General features: G+C 32.0%; 1 protein-coding gene across 1 annotated transcript in view; it reads right to left on the reverse strand.

Moving 5' to 3' along the window:
• LOC134719653 (uncharacterized) overlaps positions 1–17,664 on the reverse strand; it is a 37,385-nt gene extending 19,721 nt beyond the window's left edge. The window contains exons 1-2 of the mRNA XM_063582628.1: positions 17,548–17,664; positions 15,048–15,104 (exon numbers count right to left, since the gene is read on the reverse strand). Of these exons, the coding sequence (XP_063438698.1) occupies positions 15,048–15,057 (10 nt within the window). The 5' untranslated portion in view covers positions 15,058–15,104; positions 17,548–17,664. The remainder of the gene's footprint in view (positions 1–15,047; positions 15,105–17,547) is intronic.
• Between the last annotated feature and the right edge of the window lie 1,833 nt (positions 17,665–19,497).

The raw sequence follows: 19,497 nt of genomic DNA on the forward strand, positions 1-19,497 counted from the left end.
CCTTTGTATTGCAACTTCACAATATTTTAATTTGAAATGTAGGACTTTATATATTTGTATTGTTTATTTGATGTATATATATTAAAAGGTGACCTCAGTTAACTTGAGTTAGATTGGTTATCTTTGTTGTTATTGTTATGGTTCCCTGAGGTAACCCTGTAATGAATGAATCCTTCGTAGAAACTTTGCTAGTGTTTACATTAATTGTAATACACAAACGTCTTTTTTTTTTAATCGGACAATTTCTTTATTTTAAATGTAGATCTTCATAGATGTGTATTGTTTATGTGATATTTCTGAAAGGCGATTTAAGTTTACTTGATACAAATGGATAATACTTGTTTCTGTTTCATGGGTTACCTGAGGTAACCTGTCATGACATAATATTTAGTAGATACTTTGCTAGTATATCCATTTATGGTGTTGTTATGATATTGTAATTATTATGTTTATTTATGTTGGCCTAATTTGTGTTGTATGGCCTGATAGTTGTTTACCAAATAATCTTATAACTGTGCAGTTTAGAAATCACTGGAACAATCACAGATACTTATGGAATGATTGGAACTTTCTATTTGACGATTCTAGAATGATCCTTATAAAAGATGCGTAATTTAAACTTCTACGTTATTCCAGAAACTTCCGTTGTAACTTTCCAGGATTTTCCACAATGTTCCGTTCTAGCGTGTTCTAGAATAATCCGTCACAACTATATATATACAGACACTAAAGTTAAACTCTCATAATTAAACTTGGACATAGACATTGATAGACATTAGTATTCACAGCATTTGGATTGACACTTTTATTCTACAAACAACATCATACTGGATTGTGACATTAGTAGTGAACGTAATATTCAAATTGGATTCCGAAAGAAAAAGATAACAGATTGGACTCATATTTTGACAGTTAAGTTAACAGTAATATTTGTGTAATATCTTTTGTAAACTTTTGTATATTAAATATTGTTAAATTTTACTATTGATTTGTGTCTTTTGTTGGCTACAATTTAAAGGCGATTTCTGGCCGTAACAGAAATTGGGGGCTCGTCCGGGATACTGAACATATTTTATTCAAAATTTGTTTAATATTTTTATTATAACTAGCCAACAAAATACTACAAAATGGCATTTGATGCTTGTAAATTTTTGAAAACGCCAGACCTGGAGAGTTTTGATAATTTAAAGAAAGAGGAATTAGTGTTGCTTGCTAAACAACTGAAATTAGCTTTTAAAGTATCTATGAGAAAACAAATTATAAAAAATTTGGTTATAGACAAACTAGTTGACGCAGAAATTTTAGGTGAAGAGGCTCTTGAACTTAAGGTCGAAAATGTTGACGCCTTTAAATTAAAACAGCTTGAATTAGAACATGAACTTAGATTAAAAGAACTGGAAATGAAGGAAAGATTGGAAATGGATAAACAAGAAAAAGAAGATGAATTCAAATTAAAACAAGATGAAATTAAATTAAAACAGGCAGAACTTGAAATGAGGGAAAGGCTAGAGATGGAAAAACTGAAAATTGAAATGGTCAAAGAAGAAAGCAACACTAAAGTCCAGCCAAAATCAGATTATTTTGATGCAGCAAAAAATATACGTTTGGTACCAAAATTTTGTGAAAAAACAGTCGACAAATATTTTCCACAGTTTGAGAAAATTGCTAATAATTTGAAATGGCCAATGCCGTATTGGACTACGATGCTGCAAAGTGTTTTTGAGGGTAAGGCAGCTGAAATATACTCCGCACTTCCATCAGAAAAAAGTTCTGATTATGACACTGTGAAACAGGAAGTTTTGAAAGCCTATGAGCTAGTACCAGAAGCATATAGACAGAAATTTAGATCTTATAAAAAGTTTGATTCGCAAACCTATGTGGAATTTGCTCGGGAAAAAGAAGATCTATTTGATAAATGGCTTACTTCAAAGAAAACAAATAACAATTTTGATCACCTAAGACAATTGATGTTATTAGAAGAGTTCAAACAATGTGTTCATTCAGAATTAAAAACACATTTAGACGACAAAACTGTTGAGTTAATGCAGCTGTTATTTCAGATAATTATACTCTTTCACATAAAAGAAGTTTCAAGGGTCAAAATGTTAATACTTCCAGTGGAAATTACAAAAATCAAAGCACTGAGCATACTGATAGTAAGCCTGTTCCACAGAATAAGAGTCAGTCCAGTTATAATATGTCTAGTCCAAAATTTGATACTTTTGAGAAGAAGTCACTGACTTGTGCTTATTGTAAGAAGATTGGTCACCTGATGGCTGATTGTTTTAGACTCCAGAAGAAGAATGAACGAGATAATAAGCCGAAGACCAGTGCTTGTACGACACCTTATATTACCAGTACATTGGAATGCCCTGCGCGTCAGGCTTTTAAGTCCAGTTTTTGTGATTACATGGAGGAATACAAACCCTTTATGTCTGATGGGTTTGTTTCTATTGTTGATGATACCACTCTTCAGCCTATTAAGATTTTACGGGACACTGGAGCTTCTCAGTCTTTATTGTTAGAAGGTGTGTTGCCTTTGTCCGAGAAGACTTCTGTTGGTGCCTCCATTTTGTTACAAGGTGTAGAGTTGGGTTGTATAGATGTTCCTCTCCATCGTATTTATCTGAAGTCAGATTTAATAACTGGACCAGTTGTTGTAGGTGTTCGTCCTAATCTCCCTGTTGAGGGTGTTACCTTATTGCTAGGAAATGATCTAGCTAGGAACAAAGTGGTTGCTGAACCAATTGTTACCAGTGAACCGGTGGTGGATGTTAAATCCCTTGAAGATGATGCTGAATTATATCCAGCTTGTGTTGTTACTAGGGCGATGGCTAGAAAACAACAAGATGAGATTTTGCAAACAAACAAGTTTGATTACATGGACCTTTCTGACTCTTTCATAGCTGACATTGAAGGTCCTGGTAGCTCAGAAAAGGCCATAGTAAGACCACCTAGTGATAACAAGAATGTTATTATGCCATGGCCGGACGTAAACAGCCATTCATTAAACAGAAAGAACCTTTTCGAAGAACAAAATAAAGACATTGAAGTTCTTCAGCTCCGCAAAAGGGCTCAACCACAGGAGGAAGCAGAGAAAGTGGCTGAATGCTATTTCCATCAGGACGGCATTTTAATGAGGAAGTGGAGGCCTCCTGATGCTACCCCAGAGGAGGAATGGAGAGTGGTATACCAAGTGGTGGTGCCTAAAGTTTATCGGCAAGAAATTATTGGTCTTGCCCATGACACCCCCTTGGCTGGGCACTTAGGTATAAGGAAGACTTGCCTAAAAATATTGCAACATTTCTACTGGCCCAGACTTAGAAACAATGTTGCAGAATACTGCAAATCATGCCATATATGCCAGGTTGTTGGTAAGCCTAACCAGAAAATACCACCAGCACCTCTTCTGCCTATTCCAGCCTTTGACGAACCTTTCAGCAGAGTTCTAATTGACTGCGTTGGACCTTTACCAAAGACAAAGACTGAAATGCATATTTATTGACAATCATGTGTACATTTACCCGCTTTCCTGAAGCTATTCCGCTCAGAAATATCAAGACACCTACTATAGTCAAAGCTTTGATCAAATTTTTCACATTAGTAGGACTTCCTAAGTCTATACAGTCCGACCAGGGATCAAATTTCATGTCAGGTTTATTTCAGCAAGTCGTGTACCAGTTGGGGATTGCTCAGTACAGATCAAGTGCTTATCATCCAGAATCTCAAGGTGCCTTAGAACGTTTTCATCAAACATTGAAGAACATGATTAGAACTTTTTGTCTTCAATTTGACAGAGACTGGGATGATGGAGTTCACTTTCTACTTTTTGCAGCCCGAGAGGCTGTTCAAGAATCCCTTGGATTTAGTCCATTTGAGTTGGTATTTGGTCATACTGTAAGGGGACCGTTAAAATTGATTAAGGAAAAGTGGCTTACTGAACATACTGACTTGAATCTTTTAGACTATGTATCTAGATTTAAAGAAAAATTGTATACTGCTTGTCAAATTGCTCAGAAAAACTTGAAAAATGTACAGAACAAGATGAAAATATGGTATGATAAAGATGCCAGGGACAGAGTTTTTGATCCTGGTGATAAGGTACTTGTATTTTTGCCAGTCCCTGGACATCCTTCACAGGCTAAATATTGTGGTCCTTATACAATAGAGAGTAAAATTAATGATTTGAATTATATTGTAAAAACTCCAGGTCGGCGCAAACAAAATAGAGTGTGTCATATTAATATGTTAAAACCATATTTTGAGCGTACTAATGTATGTGATAGTAAACCAGTTGCCACTTTAGGCATTGTTCAATTTGAGAACAATCATGACAAACCAGATGTAATTGAACCAACTTTTAGTTGTAAAACTATGGAAGAAACAGTTAGATTGAAAAATTCAGAAATTTTGACAAATTTAGACTCAAAAGTTGCACATCTGTCTTTTGATCGTAGAGAAGAAATAAAAACTTTGGTATTTTCTTTTAAAAATCTTTTTCCAGATGTGCCAAACAAAACCACTGCTGTTTGTCATGATGTTGATGTAGGAGATGCTTCTCCAATTAAGCAACATCCTTACCGGCTCAATCCACTCAAACTTGAAGTTATGAGAAAAGAAATGAAATATATGCTTAACAATGATATTATTGAGCCGAGTAACAGTGAATGGAGCTCTCCTTGTCTACTTGTGCCAAAACCAGATAAAACCTTTCGTTTCGTGACTGATTTCAGAAAAGTATATTCAGTCTCATAATCTGATTCCTATCCGATTCCAAGGATAGATGATTGTATTGACAACATTGGTCAGGCAAAATTTGTGAGCAAATTTGATTTATTGAAAGGTTATTGGCAAGTTCCATTGACACAGAGAGCTCGTGAAATATCAGCTTTTGTTACACCAGATGGCTTATTTCAATATACTGTAATGCCATTTGGCATGAAAAGTGCTCCAGCTACATTTCAAAGAATGATCAATAATGTTATAAAAGATTTAGACTGTTGTTATGCTTATATTGATGATCTTATTGTATGTAGTGATAGCTGGGAACAGCATTTAACACATTTGTATGATACTTTTGATAGATTGTCAAAATCAAATTTGACTGTTAATCTTGGTAAAAGTGAATTTTGTCAGGCCACTGTTGATTATTTAGGGCATACAGTTGGCCAAGGTCAAGTAAAACCTATAATGGCTAAAGTGGAAGCTATTTCCAAATTTCCTCCTCCTACAAATAGAAAACAACTTATGAGATATTTAGGCATGATTGGATTTTACAGGAAATTTTGTTCAAATTTTGCTACTGTTGTTCAACCATTGACTCATCTTTTACGAAAAGACTCTAAATTTATCTGGAGTGAAAATTGTCAAAACGCTTTTGAAAATAGCAAATCACTTTTAATTAATAGTCCAGTTCTGATTACTCCAGACTTTGAAAAACAATTTAAACTTGCCGTTGATGCAAGCGATGTAGGAATAGGAGCTGTTTTATATCAAGAGACAGATGATAATGTTGAAAAACCTATATCATATTTTTCTAAGAAATTAGATAAACATCAGAAAAATTATTCAACTATTGAAAAAGAGTGTTTTGCAATGTTGTCAGCACTTCAACATTTTGATGTATATTTGAATCCAACTGTGCATCCTATTCTTGTTTATTCTGATCATAATCCTCTCACCTTCATGCATAAAATGAGAAACAAGAATCAGAGGTTGACTAGGTGGAGTTTATTGTTACAAGAATATGATGTAATTGTAAAACATATTAAGGGTAAAGATAATGTAATAGCTGATGCTTTATCTAGAGCTTATTAAATCACTTTGTATATATTATGTATTTTTGTTCATATTATTCATGATAAGTTTTTGTTACACTAAAACTTCTTTTAAGGGGGGAGGTGTTATGATATTGTAATTATTATGTTTATTTATGTTGGCCTAATTTGTGTTGTATGGCCTGATAGTTGTTTACCAAATAATCTTATAACTGTGCAGTTTAGAAATCACTGGAACAATCACAGATACTTATGGAATGATTGGAACTTTCTATTTGACGATTCTAGAATGATCCTTATAAAAGATGCGTAATTTAAACTTCTACGTTATTCCAGAAACTTCCGTTGTAACTTTCCAGGATTTTCCACAATGTTCCGTTCTAGCGTGTTCTAGAATAATCCGTCACAACTATATATATACAGACACTAAAGTTAAACTCTCATAATTAAACTTGGACATAGACATTGATAGACATTAGTATTCACAGCATTTGGATTGACACTTTTATTCTACAAACAACATCATACTGGATTGTGACATTAGTAGTGAACGTAATATTCAAATTGGATTCCGAAAGAAAAAGATAACAGATTGGACTCATATTTTGACAGTTAAGTTAACAGTAATATTTGTGTAATATCTTTTGTAAACTTTTGTATATTAAATATTGTTAAATTTTACTATTGATTTGTGTCTTTTGTTGGCTACAATTTAAAGGCGATTTCTGGCCGTAACAGTGTAATAAATCAACTTCTTAAATTTTAATGAAGGAAGTTATATTGTTAATGTGATGTATATGTAAAGGTGATCTGAATTAACTTGAGTTAAATAGGTTGTTTTTGTTGTTTTTGTATTGGTTACCTCAGGTAACCCTGCTAAGAAAGAATTCTTAGTAGATACTTTGTAAGTGTATACATTTATATTGTAATTCAACATTTTTTTAATTTGAAATGTAGGACTTCATAGATTTGTATTGTTTATGTGATGTATATATATAAAGGTGACCTCAGTTTACTTCAGTTCGATGGGTTCTCTTTGTTATTATTGTTATTGTTACCTGAGGTAACCCTGTAATGAATGAATCTTTCATAGACACTTTGCTAGTGTTTACATTAATTGTAATAAACAAACGTCTTTATTTCAAATGTAGGACTTCATGAAAGTTGTATTGTTTATGTGATGCACATGTAAAGGTGACCTCAGTTAACTTCAGTTAAGTGGGTTATATTTGTAATGATGTCTGGGGTTACCTCAGGTACCCATGTTATGAAGAATGCTTTTGAGAAAGTTTGCTAGTGTAAACATTCATGTTGTAATCGGACAATTTCTTTATTTTAAATGTAGGACTTCATAGATGTGTATTGTTTATGTGATATTTCTGAAAGGCGACTTAATTTAACTTGATATGAATGGATAATACTTGTTTCTATTTCATGGGTTACCCGAGGTAACCCTGTCATGACGGAATATTCAGTAGGTACTTGGCTTGTATATCCATTTTTGGTGTAATAAACCAACTTTTTCTTTTTAAATGTAGGAATTCATTTAAGTTATATTGTTTATGTGATGTATATTTAAAGGTGATTTGAATTAACTTGAGTTAAGTAGGTTGTATTGTTGTTATTGTATTGGTTACCTCAGGTAACCCTGCTATGAAAGAATTCTTAGTAGATACTTTGCTAGTGTATACCTTTGTATTGCAACTTCACAATATTTTAATTTGAAATGTAGGACTTCATAGATTTGTAGTTTATGTGATGTATATATATTAAAAGGTGACGTCAGTTAACTTGAGTTAGATGGGTTATCTTTGTTGTTATTGTTATGGTTACCTGCGGTAACCCTTTAATGAATAAATCCTTCGTAGAAACTTTGCTAGTGTTTACATTAATTGTAATAAACAAACTTCTTTATTTTAAGTGTAGGACTTCATGAAAGTTGTATTGTTAATGTGATGCACATGTAAAGGTGACCTCAGTTTACTTCAGTTTAATAAGTGGGTTTTATTTGTAATTATGTCTGGGGTTACCTCAGTTACCCATGTTATGAAGTATGCTTTTGAGATAGTTTGCTAGTGTTAACATTTATGTTGTAATCAAACAATTTCTTTATTTTGAATGTAGGACTTCATAGATGGGTATTGTTTATGTGATATATTAGAAAGGCGACTTAAGTTAACTTGATATGAATCGATAATACTTGTTTCTATTTTATGAGTAACCTGAGGTAACCGTGCATGACAGGATATTTAGTAGATACTTTGCTAGTATATGCATTTATGGTGTAATAGACCAACCTCTTAATTTTCAATGTAGGAATTCTTTGAAGATATATTTTATGCGATGTATATGTAAAGGTGATCTGAATTAACTTGAGTTAAATAGGTTGTATTTGCTGTTATTGTTTTAGTTACCTCAGGTAACCCTGCTATGAAAGAATTCTTAGTTGATACTTTGCTAGTGTATACATTCATATTGTAATTCCACAATCTTTTAATTTGAAATGTAGGACTTCATAGATTTGTATTGTTTATGTGATGTATATATATATTTAAAGGTAACCTGGGTGAACTTGAGTTAGATGGGTTATCTTTGTTGTGATTGTTTTGGTTATATGAGGTTATATGAGAATACGTCGTAGATAGTTTTCCAGAGTATACATTCAACTCCTAATAAACCATTTCCTTTTTCATTTGGACTTCATAGATAAGTATTGTTTATATGATATTCAGGAAAGGCGACTTTAGTTAACTTAATTTGAATGGATTATATTTGTTGTTATTTTTGAAATAACATGAGTTATCTCTGTTATGAAAGAATACTATGTAGATAATTTGTTGGTATATGCATTTATGCTGTAATGACACAATTTCTTTATCTAAAATGTAGGACTTCATAGATTTGTATTGTGTATGCGAGGTTTATATAAATGTAACCTGAGTTAACTTGAGTTGAATGGGTTGTATTTATTGTAATTATTCGGGTAACTCATGTAACCCTGTCATGAATGAATACTTCGAAGATACTTTGGTAGTGTTTACATTTATTGTAATAAACAAACTTCTTTATTTTAAATGTAGGACTTCATGAAAGTTGTATTGTTTATTTGATGAACATGTAAAGGTGATCTCAGTTTACTTCAGTTAAGTGGGTTATATTTGTAATGATGTCTGGGGTTACCTCAGGTACCCATGTTATGAAGAATGCTTTTGAGAAAGTTTGATAGTGTAAACATTCATGTTGTAATCGGACAATTTCTTTATTTTAAATGTAGGACTTCATAGATGTGTATTGTTTATGTGATATTTCTGAAAGGCGACTTAATTTAACTTGATATGAATGGATAATACTTGTTTCTATTTCATGGGTTACCTGAGGTAACCCTGTCATGACGGAATATTCAGTAGGTACTTTGCTTGTATATCCATTTTTGGTGTAATAAACCAACTTTTTCTTTTTAAATGTAGGAATTCATTAAAGTTATATTGTTTATGTGATGTATATTTAAAGGTGATTTGAATTAACTTGAGTTAAGTAGGTTGTATTGTTGTTATTGTATTGGTTACCTCAGGTAACCCTGCTATGAAAGAATTCTTAGTAGATACTTTGCTAGTGTATACCTTTGTATTACAACTTCACAATATTTTAATTTGAAATGTACGACTTCATAGATTTGTATTGTTTATGTGATGTATATATATTAAAAGGTGACCTCAGTTAACTTGAGTTAGATGGGTTATCTTTGTGGTTATTGTTATGGTTACCTGAGGTAACCCTTTAATGAATCAATCCTTCGTAGAAACTTTGCTAGTGTTTACATTAATTGTAATAAACAAACTTCTTTATTTTAAATGTAGGACTTCATGAAAGTTGTATTGGTTATGTGATGCACATGTAAAGGTGACCTCAGTTTACTTCAGTTTAATAAGTGGGTTATATTTGTAATTGTGTCTGGGGTTACCTCAGGTACCCATGTTATGAAGAATGCTTTTGAGATAGTTTGCTAGTGTAAACATTTATGTTGTAATCAAACAATTTCTTTATTTCAAATGTAAGACCTCATAGATGGGTATTGTTTATGTAATATTTCTGAAAGGCGACTTAAGTTAACTTGATATAAATGGATAATACTTGTTTCTATTGCATGGGTTACCTGAGGTAACCTGTAATGACAGAATATTTAGTAGATACTTTGCTAGTATATCCATTTATTGTGTAATAAATCAACTTCTTCATTTTTAATGTTGGCATTCATTAAAGTTATATTGTTTATGTGATGTATATGTAAAGATGATCTGAATTATTTTGAGTTAAATAGGTTGTTTTTGTTGTTTTTGTATTGGTTCCCTGAGGTAACCCTGCTATGAAAGAATTCTTAGTATATACTTTGTAAGTGTATACATTTATATTTTAATTACACAATTTCTTAATTTAAAAATGTAGGACTTCATAGATTTGTATGGTTTATGTGATGCATATATATTTAAAGGTGATACCTGAGTTTACTTGAGTTATATGAGTTGTATTTGTTGTTATTGATTTGGTTACCTGAGGTAACCCTGTAATGAATGAATTCTTTGTAGATACTTTGCTATTGTTAACATTAATTGTTATAAACAAACATCTTTATTTCAAATGTAGGACTTCATGAAAGTTGTATTGTTTATGTGATGTATATATATGAAGGTGACCTCAGTTAACTTGAGTTAGATGGGTTATCTTTGTCATTATTGTTATGGTTACCTGAGGTAACCCTGTAATGAATGAATCCTCTGTAGACACTTTGCTAGTGTTTACATTAATTGTTATAAACAAACTTTTTTTATTTTAAATGTAGGACCTTATGAAAGTTGTACTGTTTATGTGATGCACATATAAAGGTGACCTCAGTTAACTTCAGTTATGCGGGTTATATTTGTAATTATGTCTGGGGTTACCTCAGGTACCCATGTTATGAAGAATGCATTTGAAAAAGTTTGCTAGTGTAAACATTTATGTTGTAATCGGACAATTTCTTTATTTTAAATGTAGGACTTCATAGATTTGTATTGTTTATGTGATGTATATATAAAGTTACCTCAGTTGACTTGAGTTTAATGGTTGTATTTGTTGTTATAATTGGGGTTACCTCAGGTAACCCTGTCATGAATGAATACTTCAGATCATTAATTGAACTTTTATAAAAAAAAAAGTTTATAATTTTACCAGACATCCCCACCCTACACGTACATACGAAATGAATGATCGGTGAATACAAATAATAAAGTCATTTGGGAAGTTTGTTGACATCTTTTGTATTTGGTCACATTAAAATTTGGTATTAAGATCTATCTAAATAAGAACTATATTTTCGTGCGTATTTAATCAATGGCGCATTACCACGATTACCTCAGGGCACCGATTACCTCAGGGCATACAGCAGCGGACCTAACTGCCACCTGCATGTCAACACGGTGTTTTCCCATCTGAGAAACGTGCGGAAACTACACCCAAGAAACTTTATTACAGCATACCTAAACATCAATAGCATAAGGTATAAATTTGATGAAATAAAGGAAATATTAAATGATAAAATTGTTGACCTTCTATTCATTGCAGAAACAAAACTGGACGTCTCGTTTAATGACAGTCTATTTGAAAGTGAAGGGTATAAACTTTATCGACGTGACAGAAATGCCAGCGGTGGTGGTATCCTTTCCATCATATCATCAGATATTCCGTCCAGCAGAAAGATTAACTTAGAATGTGAGACAATAGAAAATATATCACACGAGGTGTACATCAATGATAAGAAATGGTTGATAATGGGAATGTACAAACCCCCTTCAATGACGGGAAATACTTTCTCAGAATCTTTTTCAAAGAACTTGGATAAAATAACTGTAAAATATGATAATTATATTGTACTTGGTGATTTGAATTTTGACATGTTAATTTCTGACAAATGTCAACCTTTAAGTGATATCTGTGATATTTTTGATTTAGATCAATTAGTGAAAGAACCAACTTGTTTTAAAAAAGATTGTAGACCATCTTTAGTTGACGTCATTTTGACGAACAAAAAGTCATCCTGTTTTAAAACCTTAAATTTTCCAACTAGTATTAGTGACTGCCATAATTTTATCTCTACCACTGTAAAGGGTCAGTTGCCTCAACAGCAAAATGAAAAAAATATATACAGGAGCTATAAAAATTTTGATATTGAAAACTTTAATAATGATATTGCTAAAATTAAAATTGAAATTGTAGATGGAGTAACAACTGCAGAACAGGTAAATGAGATCTACCAAACATATGAAAATAACTTTATTAAAACACTAGACAAACATGCACCTTTGAAGTCAAGGTATCCCAGAAAAAGTCCTCTTCCATGTATGAATGGAGAATTAAGAAAAGCCATATACAGAAAACACATGCTATTTTCTCAGTACACCAAAAAAAGAAATAATCATAATTGGGAAAAATTCAGACAGCAAAGAAATTTGGTAAATAAGTTAAAAAAGAAATCTATGAAAATATATTTTTTAGAACGCTGTTCTGGAGGATCAAAAAGTGCTGGTTTTTGGAATACTGTCAAACCTTTCTTTTCAAAAAAATGCAAATCCCAAGGGCAAAAGACTATTTTATTTGAAGAAAACAAAATTATAAATAATTCAAAAGATGTATCAGATATTTTTAATAATTTTTTTGCTACTGTCGCTGAGAAGATAGGAAATGATGTTATATATGATCCATTAAACAATCATAGCATAAATGCCATACATGTACATAAACAAAATCACTTGAAAACAGATGCCAATTTTAAATTTCAAAAGATGACATCAGAAAAAGTGGAAAAAATCATAAATAAAGTTAATGTCAAAAAAGCAACTGGATCAGATGGGATACCAGCAAAAATAGTTAAAGCTAGTAAATCTGTCGTTGCACCTCAGCTAACCAGTCTTATAAATTTGACTGTGGACACGGGCATATTTCCAGACAAACTTAAAGAAGCCCAAGTTACACCCTAACATAAAAAGAGTGACCCACTACTTAAATCAAATTACAGACCAGTCAGTGTGTTACCTATTTTTCAAAATTTTACGAAAAAATATTTGAAATACAGTTATACGATTTCTTTGATTCCATTTTTAACCCTTATTTATGTGCTTTCCGTAGAGGACATGGATGTCAGACTACGTTGCTCAGATTACTGGAAGACTGGCGTAAAGCTTTAGACAAAAACTTATATATAGCTGCAGTTCTTATGGATTTATCAAAAGCTTTTGACTGCTTACCTCATGAAATTTTAATAGATAAATTACTAGCATATGGTGTTTCTCCACATTCAGTATCTTTATTAAAATCATATCTTTCTGATAGAAAACAGCAAATTAAAGTAAACGGTGTTCTGAGTAGCTGGGCTGACATCCAAAAAGGGGTACCCCAAGGTTCTATATTGGGGCCCCTTTTATTTAATATTTTCATAAATGATATTTTTTATTTTGTTAAACATGGTACATTATATAATTATGCGGACGACAATACTCTGTCTTTTAGTAGTCCGGATTATGACCATCTCATATCAACATTAGAATCTGAGTCTCAAGTGCTTATTGATTGGTTTAAAGAAAATAAGATGCAGGCAAATCCTCTGAAACTCTTCTTGAGAATGCAAAGGTTCCAACCCTACAAGTAAGACGCATCAGGACAATGGCACTTGAGACTTATAAAATTTTAAATAATTTGGCTCCTGTATGTTTACAAAATTTAATAAAAATTAAACACACTAAATATTCTTTTAGATACAGCAATATTTTGGATGTACCACAGGTAAGAACTACCTCATATGGAAAAAAATCTTTTAGTTTTGCTGCTGCTACTTTATGGAATAGCTTACCTGACCACTTCAGGACTGTTAACAGTTTCTCTCATTTTAAGAGTCTTGTACAGTCCTGGAGTGGAACAGAATGTTTTTGCTCTGCCTGTAGAGAACTTTGTGTTACAATATTTATGCTTTTTATGTTGCATTAACAGCCTGCGTTGCAACTGAAATTTTTGTTTTTTACCTTTTAAAATTTGAAATATTTGAAATTTTTACTTTATAAATCATAAATTAGTTAAAAATTAATTTTTAAACAGAAAATTTTTAAAAATTTTAGTGCTTCATATATATGTTTTGGTATTTTGCAAGGTAGTATATGCTATTTGCTTAGAGTTAATTTTTGGTACTGCTTCTTATTATTTATTGCATGCTGCATGCCTTGTTTTATTTGTTATTGCATATGTTTTTATATTCGGTGAAAAGCTCATTGTTTGTCAATATGCCGAATCCAAATAAAGTTTTACTTACTTACTTACTTACTTAACCAACATTCTAATATATATAAAGAACGAGAACGATATACACATATGGACGACACCAATAAGAGAAAACCACGTACATTTGCATGCTAACTGAACAACAACTTACTGAATAGTGTGTTCTTTTGTTATGACATTGCACGGTATGGGGAGGGTTAGAAGCCCGCTTATATGTTAAATGCCACCACATCCCGAATGTGCCTGTCCAAACGTCAGGCGCGTACCTTGCCTATATACTGTGTAGTTGTTTTCGAGTGGTTGTCGATGGTTGCTGTCTGTCTCTTGTTTATAGATATAGGAAGATGTGGTGTGAGTGCCAATGAGACAACTCTCCATCCAAATAATAATTTATAGAAGTAAACCATTATAGGCCAATGTACGGCTTTAAACACGGAGCCTTGGCTCACATCGAACAATAAGCTATAAAGGGCCCAACAATTACTATTGTAAACTATTCAAAAGGGAATACCAACGGTCTAATCTATATAAAAAAAAACGAGAAACAAAGTGTTTGAATACTAGTACTAGTTAATGTGTGTTGTCATGTCAGGCCTTTCATGGCTGACTTTACGGTATTGGTTTGCTTATTGTTGAAGGCGTACTATAACCTTCAATTACTTGAATCACTTTGATTATAATGGATACTCATTAGCTACAGTTCCACATGTCCTTCGTTTTGGTAGACATTAGAACACTTACATTTTAAGGAAAACAACTAAAGCTAATTTAGTGTTTGACCATTGCATTTAATAAAGCCGACTACAAAGGTACACATGTTTGACCAATCACATGTTAGTGACAAGGATTGAACTGTATCCACTCCTTGCTTTATTTTAAAACTTCGAAAGGTAAAGCAAACAATGATACATTAGAATACAATATAAATTAGATATCCACCAGACCTATAGCGAAATATTATGCATGTACCTGATACCATTGTTTTCTGTGCTGTTTGTCTTTCCTCTGCAATTTTCTTCTATCTCCCTACAATTAGTCATAAAAGATATGCATACATCTATATGCTATCATTTTAATGCTAATTTAATACTCAATTCTCAATAAAGTATGGTATTTCAAAAGATTATATTTGTTGTAATGTAAAAAAAGGTTGCCGAAATTTTGGGCCACGCTTCTTGTGTAGTTATTTACCATGGAAAATACAGGTTTCAGAGCTTTTTAAAAAGGAATGCAGACTATACATACATGTAGCTGATGTTCTTGCGGATCTGGCCGTTGCCCTCTGTTATTTATTATATGTAATACATGATGCTGCCAAATTTTTTTATATTCTTATCATCTTTATACAAATGATATTTCGTGTAGTTGCTCGGGTCAAAATGAACAATCACAACCTTGTGCCGATAAACGGTCTGATATGAAAAATAACATGTAATTATCTTTTTATCATATACTTCAGCAGAAGATATACAGACAAGAACTATAGAAATAATTTTGTTTGTCTTTGCAATTTCAATAAATATTTACAGACAACCAAAACAAATTCTTTACTTTAATTGTTTTATTGATATAACAAGCATTTTATTTGTTTTGTCATGTTCTTCAATAATATTGTCACCTCATTTATGTCTTTCAAAACAAGTTTCACTTAATTCATTTTTGCTCCTCAACTATTTTGGGAAAAGTTTTATCATTTGCCGTTTTCCGCGTTCTGTTGTCGTTTTCAGTAAAATTTCCGGAAATGCACGAAGTTGCATGTGATAAACGTCACGGAAATTAACGGAAAGGCATGTGATAACATTCCGGAAGCAGTCAATAAAGGTACCTTTATCAGCCCGCTATGGAAATTCTAAAAAATCTGGTCAATAAACCGAGCAATTCTTTCATAGCCTATTGATATTTTCAAATGTTATTGAACTGTAAAATTTTAGTAATATTTTATACAAGTATATGATAATATCAGATATTGACATGACATCTGGGATTTACTTGAATAAAATATTACTTACATTTTACAGTTCAATAAAATTTAAAAATATTAAAAGAATTACTAGGTTTGTTGACCAAATTAGTACGTATTTCCTAAGCGGTCTAATAAAGGGACCTTTCTTGACTGCTTCCGGAATGTTATCACATGCCTTTCCAATAATTTCCGTGACTTTTATCACATGCATTTCGAAAACGACAACACAGTGCGGAAAACCGCAAGTGATTTAAAACTTTTCACAAAATGGTTAAAGAGCAAATTTCAAACTAAGAAAATGATAATTGATGTGAAAAGATAAACACAATGCAGGTTATTTCAATAAAAAACAATTAATAGGAGTTTGGTTGTCCCTAAATTATTATTAATAATTTTATTATAAAAAATCATTGAACGACAACATTTTAATTAATAGTTCCTGCCTGTATTTCTTCTGGTGAAGTTTACGATAAAAAGATCATAACATGTGATTTTTCATATCACACCTTTTATCGGCCCTCGTTCATGATATTAGCCCTCGAGCCAGCGGTTATTGTGCCGATATCATGACCTTAGGCTGATAAAGGGTCTGATATGAAAAATGCCATGTATTAATCTATACTTATCATATACTTAGACTAAATATTATATGATTTTTACCGTATGATTATAGCATTAAATTAAAATATTTTCCATATTTTTCGAATTGGTGCTTAGCGGGCTGATATGAAAATTTTATCACATGCCTTTCCGTAACGTTATCACATGGCATTCCGGAGATACTCGGTATATTCCGGAAAATACACCTCAATTCTACGTTTTGAGTGAAAAACATTACAAAGTAGTGTACTAAACAATTATTTAAATTCTGGAAAGTATGATTGTGTAAAATAACTAAATTAAATTAAAAAGAAAAAAAAAGAAAAAAAATTGTATTTTTTAAGTTTTTCTGAAACTTAGAAAGTTACTTTAAAAAAGTTGTCTTTTCCAGACAATGTTTATTATGTATATTGTTGAATTATTTTTTTGTCAATTTGTCCATATAAAATGTGTTTTTTTCTCTGTTGCGGCATATGATAGAAAGATTTCATATTAAATGTATCAAATTTTAGGTTCGACGTCCGTGAACTTTTTACTCTTTCAACTTCTTTTCGGGAACCACGTAAAGGGATCAATATATGAATCTTTTATTTTTCTCTACTGTTGAAGCATATGATACAAAGATCATAACATGTCATTTTTCATATCGCATGTATTATCATCCCTCGGTCAATATCAGCCCTCGAGCCATGCGGCTATTGGGCTTATATTGAACCTAGGGCTGATAATACATGCGATATGAAAAATGCCATGTAATAATCTGATAATACAAAATGTTTCATTTAAACCGTCATGTCACTGATCGTATATATATAAGTATACAAATATCATCGCAGTATTTTCTCTTGATATTATTACAATATTTTATTCTTGAAGTACATTATATACTTGGTTATATACACTCACCTTAAACAAGGGTTAAATCCGACATTTAATTTGAATTAAGTCAGTCATTATGCATAAGTCTGTACGAATATAAACCTTTAAAAGGCTCGTTTTTGTTTACTGGTCTCCATGATGGATTATAGTATTAATATAATTGATCGAACAAGTGTCCATGTATTGATCTTGAAAGTATATAAACATACATGTACATGTACAGTATATATTAAATATGCCAAAGTCAAAATACAAGATTTTTAATTTACACGGATTGTAGATCTTAACCATGATCTAACCATGAAACAACATTGATACATGCAAAGCAACAATAACAAAAACTCACTCAAAAAGAATTAAATTACATCAAAGGAACAGAGCTTTTATTGTTGTTCTTCATCTCATAATCACAGATGAGACCTACACAAAGCTACAAAAAACATTCACCTCATGCAAGGTTAGGACTGCCCCTAGCACCGACGTCAGTGAGATACTAAGCAAAACTAGTTTGAATAGACTTCGTTAGGCGTAACCCCACCTTATCGGACCCTGTTAAAAGAGAACATACTGAAAAATATTAAATATCTAAACAAAATAATTCCTATGCTTAATTATAAATCTTAAACTGTGTAGCATATAGTTTAATATTTAAGGAACAAAATGAAGAATGAAGGACTGTGTATTCAAATAAATGTTTTATAAAATCTCCTAAATGATTTCAAAAAATATTTCAATAAGAAGCATCACCACATTGTATAAACCTTTAAGAAACATTAATGCACCCAAGTCAGATTCGGATAAAGTTGAGGGCAGCAAGCCTGGGGTTATATATTTGTTTAATGCATCTAAGTTGTACAAGGTGTTTTACATTGTTGGTGTCTCCCCTTTCTTTCAAAATCCTGAATATACATATGAAGAGTCTTTGTTACACCTCCTACAGGTAACTAAAGATTCCCCAATTACATCTGCTCATTATACCTGCAAATTCTGCAATCAATGCCCGTTTATTTGTCTAGACCCGTTTTTCTATTAACACATTTACTTACCGGTATGTTAATTCTCTCGTGATGCTTAGACCGTTAAGAACTCTTTGAGGGGTCCGTAGGTGGCCTGTTGCAAGGCAAAATTTCTGTCCCTATCCAATATAGTTTTACCCTCACTTTCCAGTGGCAGTCCAAATTTACCCGACCATCATCCTAAATGGCCTATATTACGACTGGACCTACCTATTGTATTTATAGTTAACTTGTTCTCGTCCTGAACATGCATGAAAAATTTGCCACTGGACGTTGAGAAACCAACTATCAATTAATCAATCTCTTTTGATGTGCAAACAATGCTAAACATATGGTAAAAAATGATTTCTCTAGCCGTACAATCATAAAAATTTCGAGAAATATGATCGTTCTCAGAATCCAACCAATCATCATGATGTGAAAGTACTTTAGTTTCTGGGTATCATTTATTGTTGGTTTAAGGAAAAAAGTACATGTGTTTGGGGTTTTGAATTCGCGGTTTTTTTATTTTCTGAAGAAGAAAAAATCGAGTGAAGAATTGAAGCCATCAGAAACAAAGATTATTTCTAATAATTATATGATGTTTTGCAATGATTTTTGAACATTGCAAAAACAGGTGTTCATTTCCACTTACTTGTTCGTCTTTAACTTAAACATTCATCAAGAAATGCAAAACAAAGAGTGAATTGTTGCACACCTGTAACTAGAAGTTATAGCAAGACAGATACAAAACAAAAACTTTATTTAAGTCTCACCACTTGTATACAGCTTTTTAAAACAACAAGAGATACTATATAAAGAGTTATATGAGAGTCTATAAAACAATAAAACTATGGCACTAATTAATCCAAGATCGAGCTTAAAATAAAAGAACATCAAAGGTGTTTTTAGGCAATACACATGTCACAAATAAGTGTTATAAAAGCAACATAATATAGCATATCGATTATTGAAAGCGATC

Source organism: Mytilus trossulus, chromosome 5 (assembly GCF_036588685.1).
Source record: "Mytilus trossulus isolate FHL-02 chromosome 5, PNRI_Mtr1.1.1.hap1, whole genome shotgun sequence".
In the NCBI taxonomy this organism is placed as follows: Eukaryota; Metazoa; Mollusca; class Bivalvia; order Mytilida; family Mytilidae; genus Mytilus; species Mytilus trossulus.